We start from the raw sequence: 23409 nt of genomic DNA on the forward strand, positions 1-23409 counted from the left end.
TTTTCAAATCAGGATTTTAAAATAATTTGCCAAAAAAAAAAAAATTCGTAGAATTGTATCTTGGAAACAAGGCATTTGCGGACATATGTTTATTAGACATGTTTGACTCAAAATCAGTCGAGGATTACGCCTTTAAATTTTTTTCACGTAGTTAGGAAACACCCTGTATATTATTAATAAATAAAGGGAATGTTTACAACTTATAAACGGAATCATTGTAATTGTTTTTTTTATATACACTGAATAACGATGGGGAAAAAAAGCCGAACACTCCAAAATATCACACAAAAAAATTATATTTGAGAACGACTTACGAACAGATTTGGCTTTTATTGAATATTGCCTTAAAATGTTTATTCAACCTGTATTTTCAACCTATTTAGTATTATCGAATCGAGTAAAAGTATATTTATGTAATTGGTTTTTTCAAATAAATTAGTGTAGTGAAGTGGAAAAAACTTTTTTTTTTAATTTGAAGTTTAAAGGATTTTTAAAAGCGCAATTTATAGGAACACAATTTTAATGTTCAAAGTTTGGAAAGTAATTAATACATTGTAATAAATACAAAGTAAAAGGATTTTGTTGTAAAGACACCTGGTTAACCTAGGAACTCTGAAAAAAAAAACCTAAAACTACTTTCTAATGAAAAGTAAATTTTATTTAGAATATGCTGCCATTTAGAGATAACTTCATAATATGCACAAATTTAATATTAAAGGTATAAGATTTGGTTGGAGATCGATTAACTAAAGATTTACAGAACTCTAAAATATTTGGATATTGATTATTTGGGAGTTTACAGAATTCTTGAATTTTTGGTCATTGATTATCTAAGTCTTTACCGGCCTTCTGTATATTTGACCAATGTTAAAACTTGGAGAAATAGTTATTTCAGTTTCTCTTTACGTTTTCTAGTGGTTCTGATCGATTCGAACGTGAACCACTCGATAATTGTAATGTCAACATGTGACAGAACGCATAACATGGTCAATATGGATTTGTATAATTTGTGTCTTGTTGACATTTATAAAGATTATTTTAAATGAGAGATAAAAGACTTAAATACAGAAATTTATATATATTATGGTCAATTATGTAACTTATGGTTGCAGCAATTTACATGATAAAAAAAGGCTAAATTCCGTTTCATACTTGAGTAAAAATATTTCGTTTCCTTAAAAAAAATGTTTAATATATTTCAAGTATTTTTATTTCAAAAAGGCCAAAAATTGGTGGACTTTGGATTGAAGCTATCAAAAGAGAGAACTGGATACCATCTGGAATAAATAGTATGTGAGACACATTTCCCTAGAACCATCTGTCACTAGGCCAGGTAATGTTGTCAAGATGTTAAAATTGCATGCAGTCTCAGATGTTTTCTCTTCTTTCCCAAAGTACTTGCAAAGGAAGCCACCTTTGCTGCATTTTTAAATTGGTACAAGGAATTTATTTTTTGAAACGTAGGTATTATATTAAATTATTATTATTTGACATTTTAAAATAGATATGTTGTTTAAAAATGTTCTATTGCAGAAGTTTCTTATTGAAGATACAAATATTACAGACGTGGCAGATATTGACTTACCTCTATATCAGCAGGTCAATAAGAATTATTGATTTATAAAGAGGTATAAAGATAAAGTTAACACATTTAACCATATCAAATATGTAACAACTAATGATACAAATTGAGAACAGTGGGCACAATAAAGAGTCATAATATTTTCTTCAGTGATGGAGCAGTTTTTTTAAGGTATTTAGTACTGATTTGTAGGTCATCATTTTTCCAAGCTCTGATTCTATAGTCTACCTCGGGACATATAAGAGTGGGAATGAAATTTTTAGCTTTCATAGATAGTATTGTAATAAAATTAACCATAAATCTCCACAAAATAAAACAAAAACTTAGATTTGGTTGTAAAATGTGATTCAGACTCAGCATGTGGAATAACTGGAAAAAATTGCCTATTTTTAAATTCAAGGCACTGAGCAAACGAGCACAATTATGCACCTGCAGAAAGTAATTTGAGTCTCACTGTCCATAAATAGGTAAGTTTTTATCTATTTGTCTCTTATATTGAATTTGACTCACATCTCAAGATTAATTCTCATTTTCATGCGTAACTTCTTTAATTACTTGTTTTATTTTATGGGTATGCTCAATTTCATTGCTTCCTTATCTGGACGAATCAATTGAAATGAATGAAATAACTGTAAAGCAGATTTCTTTACAAATTTCCACTTTGTAATTTTATTACTTTCTTCATATTAATCATACCTACTTCTACATAAAAGCTGAACATATGAAACTTAAGCTATACCTCATAGAAAATTAATCTTTATTCAATTAAAGAAATATTTGTCCAATCAGTTTTTTATTTTTTATATATTTAAATACATACAAAGTGTTATTGAATAAGTATCTGATATTTAACAGGGTGGTTTTTCAAATCATTTTAAGAATAAAAGTTCTTATAAACATGTGGCCTAGTTCATTTAGTTTTCAAAATGTGGGGTATCAATGTTAAAAAAAATAAATCACATATTTTTTTATATCTTTTAATCTCTTCTAGCTAAATATACCAACAATTTGGTAGTATCATTTAGAGGGCGCCACAAGCTACTGTTAGTGCATTTTCAAACAGTTGCAACTTTTTTGTTTCACCTCATACACATTGCAATTAGCAAGCCCATACATAAAATGTATATCACCTAGTTCCAAATTAATAAAATTTGTTACTACTTGAAAACAAATAATTACAATAATTTTCTTAAAGAATTATGTCCTCGTCACAATTTAAGTTTAAAGTCATTGAAAAATAACAATTACAATAATTTTCTTCAAATTTATCAGTTGGTTTTATAAGTGTCAGTTTACTTTAATTTTTCTTTTTTTTTTCGCAGCCTATTTTTTTACTTATTTTCTTTTGGGAACATATGGGACAAAAATATAAAAGTGTCCTAAAAGTTTGTTGTGTTGCCCTCTAGAAGATACAACTAAGCTGTTGACAAATTGGAACTTTTCATTCTAAAAAAACCCCAGATAAGAAATTTCATAATATTAGCTGAAAGAGATTGAAAGATATCAACGAAGATGTGTTGTATTTTTTGAACTTCGGTACCCTATATCTTAAAAAAAACTTTCTATGTTAAAGTTACTTGAAAAATAACCCTGTGAAATATTGAACACTTATTCTATAATACCCTGTATATTGTTGTATATTCTGTAATTTTAGGTTCTCCACTTGAACTTGTACATCTCAGAAAAAGAAGGAAGGAGCCCAGTCTGGACAATGGAAATATACACTATTAATAAAATAATTTGCACATACATGATATCGTTCCTCTCCAAAGATATAATATTTTTTAAGGTAATATTTTAGCCTATCAAATGGACGCATAATTGTGAACCTCAAATTTTGGCAGACGTATTTAATTTTTATGAGGATTGTTGGCATAACTGCAATAGTTGGTTTAAGAGAGGAAAAACATATAGAAAAAACTTCTAATCCTTTTTTTTTCCTTTAAAATGGTAAGAAAACATCTCTAGAATATATTGGGAAAACTATGAAATTGATTTTGAGTTTTCTTTTGTATTATTTCTTCCTAAAAGTAGTATGGCATTAAGTCAGCTGGAGCATGCATATAGGGGAGACGCTCAGATTGGAAGAATGCAACCACCTACTTCCTCTTCACCAAAACGTACAAATTAAAATTTCGCTGATACATCAGGACTTCTTGAGGGAAGATGTTTAGGAGACCACTAGCAGAATGCCAATGAAAGTTTGAACGCTTACATTTGGCGTTTTTCTCTTGGAAATTTTAAACGCGTTTTTTTCGAAATTCGAAATTAGGCACGCGATACAAGATAACTCAACAACTTCCCGATCGATTACGCTTAAATTTTGAGAGAATGTTTCTTACCTCATTGGCTTTTGAATGAACCTATCGAATATTTCAAGTATAAAAACACTCAACCATAATTTCTAAAGAAAATATGACCTTTTTTTGTAAACGTTGCCTTTTTTGGAATATTCATAATTTTTGGGTTCATGTAAAGCGTGTTTCCATATATTAACAAATTCTTTTTGGTACTTCTGTTACAGGTTAATTTGGCGACCTCCGCAGTGTACAGTCGATTTCTGATATGTATATTTTAAGCCGTCACTGTTTCAATATTAATAAACATTTAAAAAATAGTTGTGTACCAATAATAACTACACAATTGCAAATCAGACGATCCGATAATTTATGAGAGAAAAATTCTTTTAAAAAATCATTCTATATGTATTTCTATATATATGGTTATTAAGGCAGTTATGTTTTATTCAATTTATTAAATCTGGCGGTAACATAAATTACATTAATTTAAAGTGATATAATTTAATTTTAAACATATGCGTCACCGGCATTTTAATTGTGTTGTAAAGACAGAAAAAAGAAATAATTTAACACACAATAATCTCGTTGGTAGAATAATTAATTCATATACCTATAAGTCTTAGGTGATAAAAATATAATAGTAGTAGAAATTGTAATAATCTTTATTGCAATGAATTAATTTATCCAACAATTACAGAAGCAGGCCACCAACCTATTGGTCTTTCTGTCCTTTTAAAATCCTATTTGATTTCCAATATGGCGCATTATATGTATGAACTATTTACAATGGTGTTTATACTTAATATATACCGTGTAGTGTTTACAATATTTGTGGCTCGAAAGGTCCCAGTAAGATAGATTTTGGGAAAAGGAAACAGATTTGTCTCGTTTATCTTGTTAAGCAGAGAAGAATCAAGATGGTTCAATTATGAGGGTTGTTTTTCCTTTTTCTGTTATTCTCGTCACATTCGTGCGTTCATATAGCATTTGGTTGGATGAGTTGTGTAGTGAATTATTAGGTTTCTGATCTCTTATTAGTCTCAATGCACCCTGTTTTGTGGTCTGAATTTCTTGTTTCGCTCTTTCTGAATCCTTCGCTTTCAGCATGTATCCATAATCTAATAATGGTCTACACATAGCTTTGTATATTGTTGTTGTTGTTATTGATATACTTATTGCTTTGTTCTTATTCGTCAATGATCGAAAATGCTTGGTTCTTTTACTAATCTCTATTCTAATGTTTTGTAAGTATTAAGTAAATTTCAGCTTTGTATCAATTGTTATTATCAGAGATTCCACGTTTACTGTAGATTTGGTTATGTGACCGTCTGCAGATACGGATGGAGTTTTATCCGGTGATTTGAAAGTAGCAGTTGGTTTTTTAAAAGTTAGTATCTATAGAACCATAAAATGGTACTGTGTGTGAGGTTTTTTAAATCTCTCCATGGCTGTATTGGCGGCTTTATCATGTGAAATACTAGCAGTGCCTTCAGCGTACTGTAATATACAAGAAAAATTGTCCATCCTGAATATTTTTGTGCTATTTGTAAAAAAAAAATTCTAAAACACGGCATCTTTGACTGGGAAGGGACACCATTTGCAGAAAATGTTGTTTTCTAAATGTCATCCCCGAACTCTTGGAAACCACGCCTTTAAAATTTTCAAATTGCAAAAAGGGTTGTGTTATACCTCATTTGAAAGATAATTTTATTCTTTATATGATCAAGCTTTAACTTTTTATTTTTGTAGGTCGGTTTGTCGTCGATCTTCTAGAAATTAAACAAAAACCAAATAACTTGATTCGAAATATTTTTGTAGATATTTTATTAACTTTATCGTAAAGAATATTGAAAGTGATCTTCATTGACTTCCATATATATGTATAACCGATCCTCAAAACGTCGTCGCACATTGTCTAAGATTTCTGATGTTATTGACAAGCAATCTTCCATGATTCGGGCACGTAACTCTTCGAGGGAATCAGATTGTGTGTCACAGATTTTAGTTTTTAAACGTTCCCGTAAAAGAAAAAAAACAGGGGAAGAAAGATAGGGATCTCGCAGGCCACTGCACAGGATCTCTTTTACTAATCCATATTCGTGCGAATTCCTCATTTAAAAATTTCGGACAGCAGCAGTGTAGTGTGGAAGCACTATACTCTGTTGAAAAACTAATCCTTGCTCAAATAGATAGCGATTTTTTTCAAATATTTCACTTATCCCGGGATATATGGCGTGTTGTAGAAGTTAAAGATAGTTTTCTTCATTTTAGTATCCAGGAATGAAAAATAGTTCAACAATGTGATAATCTAAAATACCTGTCCAAATGTTCACTTTTCGAGGCTATTGAGTATGGATCTCTCTGAACAAAAGAGGATTGACATAACTCTAGTAACAAGTTCACCATTTAAATATAATATGTTATTAAAGGTTTCGCACAATTCTAATCGACGGTCGAAATCATTCTCATTTAATTCCTGTGCTAGTTTTATGACGTAAGAATGGAATTTTACTTTTTTTTTAATTCTATGTACCGTGTTTTTTGAAACACCGGGTTCCTCAGCAATCTTTCGCACAGATATTCTGTAGTTCATTTGAGCATATCCTAGAACCACGATTTGGCCTTTGTAACTTCTCATTAGGCGGTTTATTTTGGATGGAATCAGTTTTATTATATTTTATTAACAACTTAGATGCATAAGGATGACATACCATTTTCTTAGGATGATTTAAATTAAAGACACGAGCTTCCTTTTTTGCAGAATTATTGTTTTTGTGATATAGACTTACAATTTCGATTCGCCCTTATAATTTGTAAATCGTTTTAATCAAATTAAAAATTTAAGGAACTGCAAAGTGATGTTTTACCATGCAGTACTGAAACTATTATTCACAGGAAAATATCAATACATTTTGCTTCCAAAAAATAGAGTTTATCAATTTTAAATGGAAAGTTAGATATGTCATTGATATTGATAGATTTTGGACGTCGAGACGTATTGAGTTTAACTCGACACTTTCAGCATTTGTTACAATTATGGCTACAATAATATGAAATGGTACCAAATAACATGATTAAAATCATATTTGGTTTTTGTTTAATTTCTATAAGAGCGACATACAAAAATAAAAAATAAAAGTTTGACCATGTAGAGTAAAATTACCTTTTAAACGAAATATAACACAACCCCTCTTCGAATTTAAAAGAGGGTTTTCAGGGATAGAGGAATGATATTTCAAAAATATCTTTTTCATTAAATAATGACCCTTTCCCTATCAAATTTGACGTGCTCTAGCGTTTTTTCCTTTAATAAGCATGACAAGAGACATTCAGGGTGGACACTTCCCTGGAATACCCTGTATATGTGTTTTTATCTATTTGTTCTTTGTCTAACTGGTTGTGATTGTATATGTCGTAGCAGTGTATATTGTAAAGAAAGGGTGGTAATGGAGAACCCTGAAGAACGCCTTGTTCCAGGGAAAATGGAAAGGAAAAAGTATCATCGACTCGTATATCCATTTGTCTATGATCATGGCAGGATTTAATAGTGTAAACTAGATATTTTGGAGTCTGAAGTTTATGAAAAAGATAAAAAATTTTCAAGCTTATGGCATTTTTTATATAGTTGAATTTGTAATTAGAAATTTAATTAAACAAACGTTTTGGAATAGCTGTATTGATATATTACTGCATAACATTAATGCATATACAAATTAAATTTAAAAAAGTTTAAAGTAATATGGGATTATTTGATCATTTTTAAGAGAATATCATGTTTTATCGTATAAATTAGGTTTGTAAGTACAAAATTATCGTTATCTAGGAAAAGCATGATAAACTAGAAAAACCAACAAAGATTTTTTGCTGGTGTTCAAGACTTTAGTTTAAGAAAAAAAATTAGAACTTAACATAAAAAAATTATTAGATGAAGCATGAGATTGAGTTATATTCGACTGGATAAATGCTCGAAAAAATTTCTCATCCCTTAAGCGCAATCACAATTACATATTTTAAAAATGTTTATTGAGTTTCCGGAATCATTTTACTAATTAGAGTGGACTAGAAAATATACACTTTATACATATGTATCGTATTCTATATAAGATATAAATATCGTCCATAGAAATCAAGTAAATCTTGTCGTATTCATTATTAACTTAATATGTTAATGATTCTTTGATGATAAGACGAAATATTTGACGATAAATAAGCAATCGTCAGGTTAGACTTGTGTTAGAAAAAAAAATTAAACTTCTCGTATTATCTTGACGTCACTGATATTTGCTATTGCGACAAAAAACATAATTTTATCCTGCCAAGAACACTTATACGAAGTAACAAATTGATATAACTGCCTGAATATTGAATGTTTCTAGGTAAATGCATTTATCATAGTTATGACCCCCCCTCCCCCCCCCCTAAACCTTTAAACATTTACCGAATGTGTTATTCGTAGTAGGTTAGTTTATTCTTTAAAAATAATATACGACACTATATAATTTTTTAAAAAACAATTTAGTCTTTGTAGAAAAAGAAAGCATTTCAACCACTAAATATTAAAAAAATGATAACTACTACTGTACCGTGTAACTTCAGTATATACATGGCAGAATTATATTAACCTATTGTTGATATATTACGGAAAATATAATAAATTTCAAATTATATGATGAAGTATTAAAGTATGTTTAAAGTGCTGTAGTTAAATTTTAAAAAAGTCCCTATAAACATATGGATGTCTCGCATCACTTCATTATCGAAATGTAGAACATTGAATATTTGAAAAAAAGTTTTTCTTCATTTCTTAAAACATGTTTTTTTTTTTCATTTTATCACTTAATACTATAATAGTATGTCTTTTAGACATATCAAGTTTATCCAGAAATTTCACGGGACTGCCCACGAGGATCGTCTGTCGAAATTATACTCAAAACCGGTAATGCCCAGTAGATTTTGGCAGTATTTATAATTATTTCGAATATAGTAACTATAAATTCAATTTTTGTATCGCTTGATATATTTTTTTTAATGTAGAATTCCGAAATACATTTAAAATATCGAGTTCGAATTTTCAAAAGTAAATTCGGACTCTTGAACTTAATTTCTTGTGGAAAATAAATCTTCTATACAAGAAAACTTTTATGGCATATCATAGGTAAATTTTGTAAATTTTTGTCTCGTTGAGGAAAAAAGTGCAGATTTACGTTGGAACCAGTATTAGCCGTCAAACAAGTTATTTCTGTTTGATTGGATAACGGAAAAATCGTGAAACAAATTTGTTTACAAATGTTCATTTTGTAACTTTTTTTATTTTATGCTAATTTCTGCACTATTTTTTCTAACCTTTTTCATGATAAATGTGACAGTTCAGAAAGGTGAATTAAAGTCGTTAGAGAAAGGACACTGATGAAGCAAATGTAATTATGAGTCTGCAAAAAGCGATTTCACAATTATTCCGTTTAAAAATGGGTAAATTTCTAATTAATTTACTTCATATGTTGGCATTGACCTAGATTTCAAAACGAAATCTCATTTTTTTTGTTAATTTCTTTAATTATTTTTCCTATTTATGCCTAATTTCATTCTAAATCTGTCTATAATAATCAATTGCAAACAGTGGAATGGCAGAAAAGCAGATTTGTTTGCAAATTTTAATTTTCTTATTTGTCACTTATATTCATTGTACCTTCCGCGTAAATGCTAAAAATTCTAAATCTTAATTTAATTCAAGTCAATATACTAGAATAAACGAAATTAAGTAATATTTACAAAATTGTTGGAAATATATAAATCTAATGGTCTTGTGAATGAGAAGTGACTCTTGAACTCGTTCAAAAACACCAGAATTGTATTTTTAACAATCTATATGAAAGGAAACACCAAATTACTGCAAATTGCTTGTATGTATTAAATTGACTATTTCGTAGCCATTACAAATTTCGGCAATGACGAAAAAATTCTATAACATTTGCATCTTGCACGTTGAAAAAAATTGGCAACCTTTTTTAGATTGCCTATAAAAGAATCGTCACAATGTTTAGGTTAATTCATCTTATAATGAATAATTCTTTGAATATTTAAGAAAAACGATGTTTAAAACACTCCGCACTTGAATTTTTTCTAATCTTACCGGAGATTCAAAATAAACATTAAATTGGGCATATTTACCTTCATTTAATTGACACTGTATCTTGTGGGTTAAGATCTGCACGAATTCCCACGAATTTGTAGCACTGAGGAATATATTATAATGACTCTTATAAAGGAAACAATTATTAATGGTTGTTAACACTTCAAATCTCAGTATTTCACTAAATTTCAACTTTCACCTGCTGTTATGTTGATGTTTGACATAATCTTTTCCATCTGATAACTCGGTAATAGGCTTTAAACGGTGAATTGACTTACATCTTTTGAAGCTACATACATATGTATGTATGTACATCTATTGCTCGCATCGAGTTATTAACAAAAAGATAAAAATTGTTTAATAGATTGTTACATATGAATGAAATATTGAGTCATATTCACAAGACAAGTGATTAGTACAGGGACAGGAAAGTTTATCTTCACGATACCATGAATCTAACCATGACCTATGACATCGTTAATGTAGTACCTAACACAAGCACATTTAAGGACCCTCTTAATAATAATAAAAGAATATGTAAAGGTAGAAAGAAGATACTCAGGTACAGCATGTAAGTAAATACATGTATTTGTTCCAAATAAAATTGTTCTTGTTTTTAAACCTAAAATATTTAGATAACTTTTTATGAAAAAAACTTTATTTAAACGTCGGAATTTGCAGGGTAATATTTTGGGAACTTCAGAAAATGGAAAATTGAATGAGAAGTTCACTTCAGATTTTTTACTTAGATATTTTTCTTAAAAACACTGTATTGCAAAATTTTTATTAATTCTTATTAGGAATAAATACTAAATTAATATTAATACCTCCCTTTATTAGGCATTAGTTGAATTATTTTAAATTTGGTTTCAGAAATTAATAATAAAATTAATTATAAGTGTCATTAATTGCATAAAATTAATAGGCATTGACATAGCGTTTTTTTTTCTTTGAGTTTACAAAAATTTCACAACACCCTATAATACGGAAGAAAAATAAACAGTAGCAATCATAATAAACCCCCCAGGTAAATTTAAAAGCCCCGCCATGGGCACCGTGGCAGCTGCACGTTGTTGCCCGTCCGGGCTGAAAGGCTACGGATCGAGGGGCCCACGCGCAAGTCAAGGCATCCGCCCTGAAAGCGACCTCAGTCCTATTTGCAACGTTGAGACGTCGCCCCATACACCAGCCGCACGAGGCACGACAAACGTTTCCCGGGCTGCGGTACGTGTCGTAAACGACCTTTGTGTCAATTTTCACAGGGAGGTTAAGTGTTGTGAAGGAACGCTGGGAAGAATTACAAGTGAAAAAAAGTCGTGGGGAATTATGGAGGCAAGCGGAAGTGTTCCCGTGCTAAACGACGCGTGGAGAAGTTACGCCACTATTTGCCGATTGTGTTTGCAGAAGGATGGGTTCATGTTGGGTATTTTCAACAATATTCAAGGCAAGGAGAAGAGCATTTCTAAGAAGATTGTCGATTGTACGGCTTTGTCGGTAAGTGCCATTCGGTATGTCTATTTATGAAAGTAAGGAGGTTTCGGAAGTGGAAGGGAACTTACCGTAAGTCTAAGACTTTCCTTTAAGGATTTTTGAAGGAATTCAGGATAGCAGGGCGTAAATTTGTTTTCTTGTATAAAAATTTAAGATTTGCAAATAATGGCCACAAAATGAAAATAAGGGCAATATGGCCGTCGTAGTAGCAGCGCAGGACAAAGTTGCCATATCTTAAGTTAATTCCAACAGTTTGAGATTTTTTAGAATTACCCTATTATAGTTTGCTTTAGTGAGCTCTGAGAATTGAATTTTAATTAGGAAAGTTGGTTAATCAGTAGTAAATGGTCCATGAATGTAAAAGTAAAAGCTATAACTAGGTCAATCCTTAGTTTTTAATACAGATTCGTTTGATTGTATTTGTTAATTGTGCATTTGACAACGTCGCATTTTCCTCACAGCTCCACAACACTGTTGCATGTCCTGTGTTGTCAATGTGATCAGAAATATCAAGTAAGACACAGGTACATTAGTTTTTATTTTGTAAAAATTAGCATACATTTATCAAGTGAAGTTTTGGTTTTTTTCCTATCCCAGTTAAAGTTTACATATTTTTAAATATCGACCCAATTGGTCAAGTATTAGAAATGAAATTTGTTCATATAAATCCTCAACAAATAAATAGATAGAATTGATGAAAAATCAAAGACTACGGGCTGCGTTCTAGACATAAAATATGTATGAGACTTCTATCTCTGTATAATGATTTATTTCCTATCGTTCAAATATTAGAATATTCAAGCACAATTTGGCAACAGTCCAGGGCACAAAGTCCAAAGTTGGCAAGTATGACGTTACTAGGGCGCATTCCGTAGGCGCCATTTTGTTGGGGTCACCTGTCATTTGTCGATTAGGGCCGATTTTAACTTCGACTTCGACCGGTTCAAGCATGTATTTATCTCTCTCCCACTTATAGCAAATGATGGCGAAAACTTACAGAAAAGTTGACGCACGTGGTCTATTGACGCATATCAGTCCAGGGATGTCAGTAATTTTCCTTAATGTACTAATGTGCTGCGTTGGTTATTGATAACGACATATTTGTACTATTTTCATATACATATACGGTATAATATTCTGAATTCTGGTTTGGATTTAAAATACATAATATTGATTTTAAATATGAATTTTAATGATATATGAGGATCTGAATACGAGACAATTTATTATGTTTTTTTACGTATTTTACTTTCATTAATAGTGTAGAAAAATGTACACGTTCGAGGCAAATTCTTAATTTTTTTTCTTTATTTTGTTGGAAAATGTCTCACACATCATTGGAGGGGTGGAATTCCATGCTATTTTCAACTGAGAATAATATCCTTATTCACTAAAGGCTTGCATGAAAAATTTTGTTAGTGGTTTCCTGAAATTTATTGTTGGAATCTAGGAAAAAATAATTATAAAAACGAAAATTGACACAACTAAACTTTAGAACTTGTAAATCCAGTGACATCCAATAAAGTAACAGGAAAAACATTTAACAGAAATTTCATCACAGGGTGTTACAGTTTCAGAGCTTTCTGACCCTGTAACTGTTTGCTCATATGGACTTTTGTTCTTATTTCTCTTATTTCTATATCTTATTATATTTGCGCATATATAATTGATACTTCTTGCATTCTCCTAATCTCATAAGTACCAATATTAATAATTCTCATAATAATAATAATAATAATAATAATAATAATAATTTTCTAGGTTCGACAAGGAGATGGTCTCCCCAACGTGATATGCCATAGATGCCTATTCAAAATAGAGTTTTGTTTGGAATTTCGTCAGTTATGCTTCATTTCGGACGCCACATTGCGTCAATTAAGTGGCTTTGCCAAAGAAATTGCCCCAGAAGAGAATATCACTGGACCTCAGATGCCTTTTTATGATCAAATGCTTAATGGAGGAGATGATAATGTTGTTATGGTAAACACCTTTTAGTATTGATTCTTTTAATCAAAAATTTTCTTCAAGATAAATATGTCAGAACTTTAATCTGTTAGCCCTAAAATATATTGGGTATCTAATGTTAAACTCAAATTTTGTTTTTAGGTTGTAGACCCTAATGCCTTAGACTATGAATCAGATGCTGATTCTGATGAAAGACATAGTGACATAGAAACCAATGACTTAGAAATAAATAAAAATGTCTCTATGTGCAAATTTTGTGATCACGCTTTTACAGATACGGTATTACTACTGTTTAGTATGTTAATATGTAATTTTTATACAATAATTTAGGTTGAGTGCGCCGAACATGAAAGCACCGCCCATAATTCTGACTGTCCATATAGTTGTTCTTCGTGCTCAATGAATTTTGCCGATAGGTTGGTGTATTCTGCGCATATGAAGAGTGTTCATAAAAATGACAAACCATATAATTGTCCTCAATGTGATAGAACTTTTGCTAGGCGATCCGATTTGAGGAAACATACAATAGTTCATACAGGTAAAAATTAGATTTTAGAATACGTTAAAAGTTTATATAGTGTTAAAATGTAATATATACGTTCAATTCTTTTTTATAAATGTGCACATGTATAATCTTGTGCTAAGAAAAATTGTGCATCAACAATTTTATTTATATTATATAACTTTCCAGCATTTTTCCTTGTGGAATGTTAAATGAACCTTTTTCTAGGGGTGAAGCCTTATACATGCAGTGTTTGCACCAAATCGTTTTCCAGGAATACAAATTTATCAAAGCATATGAGAATACATTCCGGAACTAAGCCTTTTGTATGTTCAAAGTGCCCTAGAACTTTCACTTCCCGTGGTGATTTAAATAGGCATTCAATGATACACACGGGACAGAGGCCGTTTAGGTAATTATATGGGAACTTTGTTTTGCCAGTAGAAGTTGTTATATGATGCTTATAAATGTGTGATTATTGTAAGATTGTCCATGGATATAATATTAAATTAATTACAATTTCCTAGATTTTCATGCAATGTTTATTTTGGACATCCAATGAGGACAAGGTTACCTTAATGAAGAATAACTATACTTCAAATATTAATTCATTTTCAATTTACAATTACATCAAAACAATTTTACGGATTAATATTAATGTATTATTAATACTTGTAGCCTGCCCTACGCCGCCATTTATCTGTAGCTATTTTGATAATTCAGTTCCCTGAGGAATTCACTCCGAAAGGGAGCTAATAAAACGTAATTGCCATCTGCATATTTATTATTATTCAATTACAGGTGCAATTATTGTCACTTATCATTTGGACGCAAAGACAAACTTTTCCGACACGAACAGCGGCACTGGCCCGAAGAAAACAGCAAGGACAAATCTGAGGAATTGCAGGTTTTAAGGCAAGATTTAGGGATTGAAGACTACACTTATAAAACCGGTGTGGGAGATGGTTATGAGAAATTGCCCCGAGGGGGCGAAAGTCGGGAAAATATGGTAAATAAAGTATTTACTTGTAATTGCTTATATTATTTTTTCGAAAAAATTTAAAGTTCCGACAAAAAGTGATTTAAAGTTTGAGCATTTACAGTGAAATTATTAAATTTCTGGTAAATTTATTAGCGAAGTAATGTATATAGAACTACAGCAAAAGATCGATTGTGAATTACTATTTTCAATTTAAATCGAAAATATACAATATGAAGATTATTGAAATGAACGAACTCCCAATCTTCAATATTGCAAATTTTCGAACCTGCCTTGTTTTAAATGTTTTTAATCGGATAGATTTTGTTTCTATTGTAAAAAACCGTGATTTATCACAGTGGCATTTTTTCCGATTAAGTATTCGTTGTTTAATCCTTTCAAGTGAAATGACGTCCATTTGAAAAGTTGATTAGCTGTTTTCCATTTTAAAAATATTAATGCTTCATCATACAATAGATAAGTTAAAACAATCGCAGTTTTCCATATACGTTAGTATCATCAAAAGTTCTATTTTTAAAATATAAGGTGTTGGTGTCTATTCTTCCACTTTTTCTGTTTAAACTTGGAACACGCGTTATTTTTTAAAAGCTATTAGATTGATGTGTTATATAATCGAAACATTTTCAAAATTGAACATTTGCGGTAGTTCACTTTAATTGTAAATCCAGTAACCTCTCAAACTATCTTATTTTATACTTTTAATTTTCAATTTTCTCTTATATCAAATTATTGTGATTTCCTTTTTTTAATATACTATTTACAGATACAGAAAAATAGCCTAGGGGAGTATGTTATTAATGGCGTCATATTAGTCTCTCATATTGACAATTCTTTAAAGAAAATTTCTATTGATTGATGAGTAATGATGATGAATTATTAATTAATTAATGCCTTAAAGTTAAATGAGAATGATTTGAAAGCATGCACAACAAGTTTTCCAGAAAAATTACCAACTGCATGTTCCTGTCTTAATCAGTTGTCTTAATTGTTTTATTAACAATTTTCTTGCAAGTTATGATTCATATTTGTAACGTGCCATACAGGTTTTAATCAGTAATAAAACAAAATGAATAAATGGTCAGTGAACCATTTTCAAAAACACTTTAGAATGTTTTATAACTACCCCAAAATATTGTTGATACTCGTATCAGTAATTGCTATATTTTAACAACCATTTTGCCATGTCTTGGCATAATAAAGCTGATTGTAGTATCTATTTAAAAGACTATACAAACGAAAAAAAATTAAAGACGTTATAGATATCCACCCTAAGAGAATATTTACATTAAATAATTTTGCAATGAATGATACCGTTTTAAAAATGAGTGTGTTTTCACATTTAAATTTTCTCGAGATTGTTGATTTAGAAACCGTGGTAAAAGAGAACTCCATCAACTAATGACTACAAGGGAAAAAGGCCACAAAGAGCGATAAATTTCGAAAATTTGTTTTGAAAGTAAAATATTCCAGAACTGCTAAAGATACTGGCCAATATGAAACAAACATACAGTGTGTAATATTTAATAGGAATAAGTTCTTTATTATAAAAGCCAACCATTTGCTATAGAAATATAAAAGTAGTCTTAGTTTTATTTTAAAATTGTCCCATTTTTTTTTACCTCCGTAAGAATTTTGTTCGTGATTTGGACTATAAAAACTAATGGAGTCCATGCCCAACTTTTTTTTTAAGTGAAAATATATGTATTTTGATAGTATATATTTTTTTCTTTTAGGTCATTAATTTGGACCCGTTCAGTCACACCGAATTCGGAAGTGAAACAAATTTACAACGGGGACACGTGTCTGATGATACACTGGATCAAAGTGCTTTGCCTAGAGTTTCTGGGGACTTAAAGGAGGAATTTAAGGTAGGTTTCAGTAATATTATCGATATTTTGGGAGTGTCAATTTTCATTAATTAGCAGGACGATGTTAGGAGAAATGAATATTAACAGCTATTTCTATTTTCCGAATTATAATATGTGGGAGAATGTACTACAACAGGTTACATCACTATATGGTGAACGAAAAATGAAATAAAACTTCGTTCATTAAGTATTACGTTTTTATTTATAGATAAAAAAAAGCAACAGAAAAATGATGTAGTTGGGAAATCTAAAGTTTTGTTTAATAAGTGTATGTTAAAAGCAATTTTGAAGAGAGAAGATGCATCTTGAGCATATTAGGTATTCTAGAACCCTTTTACAAAGCCATATGCTAACTGACAATAATATCTTAGTGGCGTTAAGAATAAAGAGTTTGCTGAGCAATGGGTTCTGCTCTGGAAACGGTTGAAAAAGGTTAGCAGGAATCACTTCTGTACCGTTGGAAGGTTTCGAAATTTCCCTTGAAAATAAGTTGTCTTAAAACACTTTAATTGTCATTACTATGAAATAAAATTCTATCAAGTATCAAACTCATTTCTCTAAATTATTTTTCATGAATATTCTATGAACGTTCTGGGTTCCGCTTTTTCAGTATTTTTTTCCATTGATTATTACATTTTAAGTCCATACGTATATATTCTTAGTAGTTTTCTTTTGTTTTCAGTTAGTTCTGGACATTGTTCCTGTTTTTTTTTTGTAACTTTTCATGAAATGACTAAAACCGTCTTGGAGAAGTTTGATAGAATATCCTTTGATAAATCCTTTGCTTGGCTTGTGAATTGAACGATATATATGTGGGAATACGACTCACTTGTACCACGGTCCTGGTCACTGGTAAATTTGTTCTTGATATTTTTGTATACGTAAGTCGAGTAGCATATAAAGCATTGTATGTAAACAGAGTCACGATAGTTAAATCGGTTTTTATTTCATAGATTTTTTTAACACATTTGGTAGTTATCTGTATTTTTTTTTGTTTCTAGCACAACATTTGTAATTAAATATTTATGAAAATACAACCAAATTCGCAAAGTGACAGTAAAATGAATAAACAAGTATAAATATTCTGTTCAAAATTTAAGTGTTCAATTCATTTGCCGTTTGACTGTTTTGCGGAGATCTGCGCCAGCTTTGAAGTAACTTGAGAACACATGAATGATCCCAAATATTGGCTAATAACAAGAACAATGAAATATACAAGTACTATGCTTGTAAACTATGGATTTTTAGTTGTAGTTCATGAAAATTCCCAGTAACAGGCGTTTATCTACCAGGTATACTGGTATGAAGTGAGCGTCAGGATATAAATGTCTCGATATAGGGCATTTGTTGTAAACAAACCTTTTTTTTTGTTTGCTTGGTTGGATGCAAACTGACAAACATATTTAGTACAAATCAAATCCTTGAACAAATAACAATATATTACTTCATTGTGCCAAAAATGTCGAATTTTGTACCACAAAATGATGATTTGCGGAAAGCATTAATTTTTTGCTTTCATTTGAAAAAAAGTGCTGCAGAGTCGCATCGAATGCTTGTCGAGGCATATGGTGATTATGCTTTATCAGAAGCAACATGCAAAAGATGGGTTCAACGATTCAAAAATAACAGTTTTGATGTGCAAAATAAAGAACGTGACACACCACCAAAAAAGTTTGAAGACGCCGAACTGCAATCAATATTGGATGAAGATGACACTTAAAGTTAAAAGCAAATGGCAAAAATGGTAAATATTACACAACAAACAATTTCTAATCGTTCAAAAGCTATGGGAAAGATCCAAAAGTGTGGAAAATGGGTGCCGCATGAATTGAATGAAAGACAGATGGAGAATCGAAAAAACACCTGTGAAATTTTGCTTCAAAGACACGAAAGACAATCAGTTTTGCATCGAATTGTTACAGGAGATGAAAAATGGATTTATTTTCAAAATCCTAAACAAAAAAAATCGTGGGTTGATTCGGAACAATCATCAACATCTCTTGCAAAACCTGATCGATGCGGTAAGAAAGCAATGCTGTGTGTTTGGTGGCATCAGAAAGGTGTGGTGCACCACGAGCTTTTAAAACCTGGTGAAACCGTTAATACTGTTCGCTACCGACAAGAATTGATTAATTTAAACAATGCATTGATCGAAAAACGATCAGAATGGGCCAGAAGACACGGGAAGGTAATTTTGCTCCGTGACAACGCACCTGCACACAAAGCAACACCGGTTCAGGATACTATCAAAACACTTGGCTGGGAGTTGCTACCCAATCCGCCGTATTCACCAGACATGGCTCCTTCGGACTACCATTTATTTTCGTCGATGGGACACGCATTGGCTGAGCAGCACTTCGTTTCCTACGAAGAAGTAGAAAATTGGGTGTCTAATGGGTTTGATGCCAAAGAGGCACATTTCTATTGGTGTGGTATCCATAAATTGCCAGAAAGGTGGTCAAAATATGTAGAAAGCAATGGTCAATATTTTGTATATATTTTTTTCTTTCCTTGTTAAAATTGGTGTTTTATTTTCACAAAATAGCGCTCGTTTCATACCGGTAGACCTGGTAGACAAAAAACAATTAATTATTAGAGATGTTGGACACATGATATTGTTGATGTGAACGGTAGTGAGATGCGTAGAATGGTGTCTGGCTTACCTATAGGAAAGAGAGAATGCAATTTTTGTGTACAAAAAATGGAAATATGCAGTAAACATGTAATTTACAAATATAATGAAGAAAAACAAAACAAATAAAAAAGCTCATATAACCATCTTCAAGTAATTGAAAATAGGACTATAATTGATTTTTTTTTGTTCTAGACTGAAGATGCAGTAGCATTTACAGATACATCGAGGGACCAGATTACCGGAGAAAGTTTCTCCAGTGACGGGCCGAACAGATCGGTTACGGACTTGGAAACCAAGCGATACAATTGCCTCATTTGCACCAAACAGTTTTCTACTCCAGATAACTTGAAATATCACATGGCGAGACATACTGGACACCGTCCATTTGCGTGCCATGTCTGCGGCAAGTCATTTATCAGGAAACGGGAACTGGATCGGCACGTCGTGACCCACACCGGGTTAAAGCCCTTTAAGTGCACGAAATGCTTTAAAAGCTTTGGCAGGAAAGATAAACTAGTCAGACATCTGAGAATTCACGACAGACGGGACGTCCCGAAAAAATTCAGCGCCGATAAAATTAGAAAGCCCCTTTTCTTACAGCAGAGGCTTATGATGAAGAACAAGATGGAAGGGAAAGTCGATTAGCTTGGCATTTCCTCTGTTATTGCAATTTTTCCCCTTAGGGTCAATATAATAAGGCAATTTCAACTAATACATAGTTTCAGTTAAAACTCCTGATAACTTTTGCCAACCAAAATAATTAGCGAAATTATCCTCTTGATAAAATTAGGATTCTGATATATTGGCCCTAAGTAGTTTTATTTCAAACTGATTAGTGTTCACTATTTTTATTGTAATAATTTATTGGGTTACTGTTCATTAAATTCTCTATTTTGAAAACCTTGTTTTCAATTTATTCCGTCAGAGTTGTTTACCAGAATCTCAGCAAAATTCCTTCTAGGCGCATTGCAAAAGGGAAACAGGAGACACAATAGAAATTGCAATCGAATGTTGGTGTTAGGTGGTAAACATCGTAGAGTGTGGACAGCATTTTCAACCATCGCTTTATAAATAGCCCAAGTATTAACGAAATGTTGGTGAATTACATCTCGATTCGCAGTGTCGAGGAGTATTAGTAATTAGTTGCCAGTTCGTGAAAATGTTAAGCTACGCAGCGAAATGGTAATACTCGTAGACAAGTACTATGTCTATAGCACATAGGTTGTTTCAAATTCGAGGCTTGCCATTGTGATATCGGAAACCGTATTGGCAAAAAAGAACATTGATTTAAGCTAACGACATAATAAATGAATTATAGCTATAAAGTAAAAATATTTGCGCAAAATATGCAAATATTTACGTTGCAACTTTAGGAAGAAGAAAAATAATTTGTCAAATGCTGAAAGGAACAATAATTGTGAAAAAATTTTAGGATCTCAATATCGCAACCCCCTATCAATATTACACAAATAAGAAGATTTATGAGCAACTCTCTAAATATGGTATATAAATTTAATTTAAGGTTTTGATGGTCGGCAAATAATCAACACATAAAATTAAAAGAGCACATAAAAAGAGGAAGAAAATGTTTGAAAAATGGATAAGTAATGTTTCATGTTTTATATTTTGTTCATTGATGTTTAATGTTTTATTTAGTGTTTATGTTATTTAACTGTTTCTCCTAATGTAAGCTGCAAACAGTGTCATACAGCAAAATTTTATACAGTAACAGTAGAAATAACACTTAATAAAATACACAAGAACTACTTATACAACCTATTGGAATAGACCTGTTTTGGTAAATAATTATATGACTTTACAGCATATGCACTAAAATTGATACAGCCTGTTTTATATCACTAAATGATCTTTTTTGCCAGATGCAGAAAAATAAAATTTTTGTTAAGTTCTACATACTCAAATAATTTTTTATTTTATGTCAAATTTATGGAGAATGCAGTATATATCCAAGAAAATACCTCACAATCGAACTAACAAACTTTTCGTAAATTCTTCTACGAACTTTCTCTAGATGCTAGTTAAATTAGAACCAATCTCAAAAACCTTGATATTCACTCTTTCAAAAAACCAAAAAATAATAAAGAACCTGTTAATGGAGGAGAAAGTTGGACGGTATGTTAGAAACCTTGCTTAATCTTTCAGTTTCAGAACATTTTTAAATAGATGGAAAGAATCGGATAATTATATTAGGTTTCACATAATGGCCTCAGATAATTTATACATATTCAAGGAAACCGTTCAGAAATATTTCAGGGTGAATACAGTGTGTTTCATCGGGAACTGCCATTACATGTTTTGGGAAAAATATGAATAGCAAAGTGATGAAAATGTAGTGATTTAGTAAGAGCCTTGGAGCGATTTTATAAAATATTTTTAATGACGTTACACTTCCAGTTTTATCGGAACTCGATACTTGCTTTCAAACGAAAAAGTATTTAACTCTTTTTGGCACAATACTATGAATGATTCATATTTTAATATGCTGTTAAACCTTGAGTAATATTTTTTACATGGGTTTTACAAAAATAGCATCAACTTTCACATTAAAAAATGGATAAAACGTTCAAATTTTAAATAAAACCTTAGTATTATTTAAAGTAAAGTTGCATGGTTTTTGGGTAATTTCGTTAGGCTAATTTTAGTCCATAATGTGAATTTGATAAACATATCTATGGAAAATGAAAATACCAGCAAAATATCATTGTTATGTGATATAAGTCATACACATTAAAAAAAAGGCTTGTTGTGTAAAACTAATTTGATTATAGCATTATAGCTTAAAATTAAGGATGTCCTATTGTTGTATCAACTTATAAAGCAAATTACCAAAACTATGCACCTTTGCTTTAGATAATTAAATGTGAATATAGATTTTTTCAACGTAGTGTCATAATACACGAAAATAATAGCAGAACTCCACTTAAAATTTGTAAGTTTTGACCATTTTTTATGTAAAAGTTGACTTTATTTTATGAACACCCTATAGAAAATATTATTCAAAACCTGGCAGCATACTACAATATTAATTTTCTACAGTATTGTGACAAAAAAGGGTTACAAAATACTATTCGTTTTGTTGACAATTTCAAATTCTGCAGACATCTGCGTTTCTCACTTTGAATATTGAGTTGCATATACCTTGAAAACTATTAACTCTATGAAAATCAACATATTAATAAACGTGTATTAAAATGGAATATAGGTTTTAACAATGCAATAATATATAGGGCGTTTCATTTAAAATAAGCAAGCAATTGCCGACTTCGGGTACAACCAGAAGTGTGACGTCATTGAATGTATTTTTTGACGAGATCACTCCAAGGTCTTTACCAAATGACTATTTTTTCGTTATTTTACTATTTACAGTTTACCTAAAACCACTAATGGCGGTTCCCGGTGGAACACCCTGTATAGCTGAAATTTGGGCATAAAGTTCGACTCAAAAATTCAAAATAACTTATGGGATCGCCAAAAAAGGTACTAAAAATCCTAACAATTACTTAGAATCCCACAGTGACTGCCTTGAATTTTTAAAATAATTTTCTTAAAAACGTCAAGATCATAATAAAAAATGATATAAGGTGTCTCTGAAATATTCATACAACTTTTTACCAAAAACTCCTTAAACAAAAATAAGATGTTTTAGGCAAATTTACCTATATTCAATGTTTCTTCCTTTTTCCATTACATTATTGGCCATTTCCATATTATTTCAGCATATACATATAGTGTTTTAGGTGATTAATTTGGAACCATTCTGTCATACGAATTCGAAAGTGAAACGAATTTACCATGGGGACACATGTCAGATGACATACTGGACTAAAGTGCTTTGCTTGGCGTTTCTAAAAATTTAAAGCAGGAATTTAAGGTGGGTTTTAGAAATTATAAATTGCAAGATATTAAAAATTCTTT

At 31.0% G+C, this 23409-nt stretch overlaps 2 protein-coding genes and 1 long non-coding RNA gene across 9 annotated transcripts in view; 2 read left to right on the forward strand and 1 right to left on the reverse strand.

Annotated features, from left to right (window-relative positions):
- The window catches only part of alka (alkaliphile), a 33991-nt gene extending 23710 nt beyond the window's left edge, over window positions 1–10281 (reverse strand). For all 5 annotated transcript variants that reach the window (XM_066283015.1, XM_066283014.1, XM_066283019.1 and 2 more), the window contains exon 1: window positions 10051–10281. The gene's annotated coding sequence lies outside the window, so the exon portion shown is untranslated. The remainder of the gene's footprint in view (window positions 1–10050) is intronic.
- Window positions 936–3577, forward strand: LOC136339634 (uncharacterized). 3 transcript variants are annotated; one of them, XR_010732168.1, is made up of 6 exons: window positions 936–1156; window positions 1222–1333; window positions 1396–1460; window positions 1534–1753; window positions 1846–2049; window positions 3237–3577. It is a non-coding gene; the product is annotated as an uncharacterized lncRNA (long non-coding RNA). The 3 variants fall into 3 exon arrangements; XR_010732169.1 differs by having other exon boundaries at window positions 937–1333; window positions 1934–2049; XR_010732167.1 differs by having other exon boundaries at window positions 938–1333.
- LOC136339596 (zinc finger protein ZFP2-like) lies at window positions 9291–20373 on the forward strand. The gene is made up of 9 exons (XM_066282977.1): window positions 9291–9351; window positions 11040–11506; window positions 13265–13483; window positions 13610–13747; window positions 13799–14006; window positions 14199–14382; window positions 14772–14979; window positions 16704–16838; window positions 19666–20373. Exons 1-9 carry the CDS (start codon window positions 9306–9308, stop codon window positions 20116–20118), a joined length of 2058 nt encoding a protein of 685 aa, XP_066139074.1. The 5' UTR covers window positions 9291–9305; the 3' UTR covers window positions 20119–20373.
- The last annotated feature ends 3036 nt before the right edge of the window (window positions 20374–23409 follow it).

The sequence above is a fragment of the Euwallacea fornicatus genome, chromosome 6, assembly GCF_040115645.1.
Source record: "Euwallacea fornicatus isolate EFF26 chromosome 6, ASM4011564v1, whole genome shotgun sequence".
NCBI lineage: Eukaryota > Metazoa > Arthropoda > Insecta > Coleoptera > Curculionidae > Euwallacea > Euwallacea fornicatus.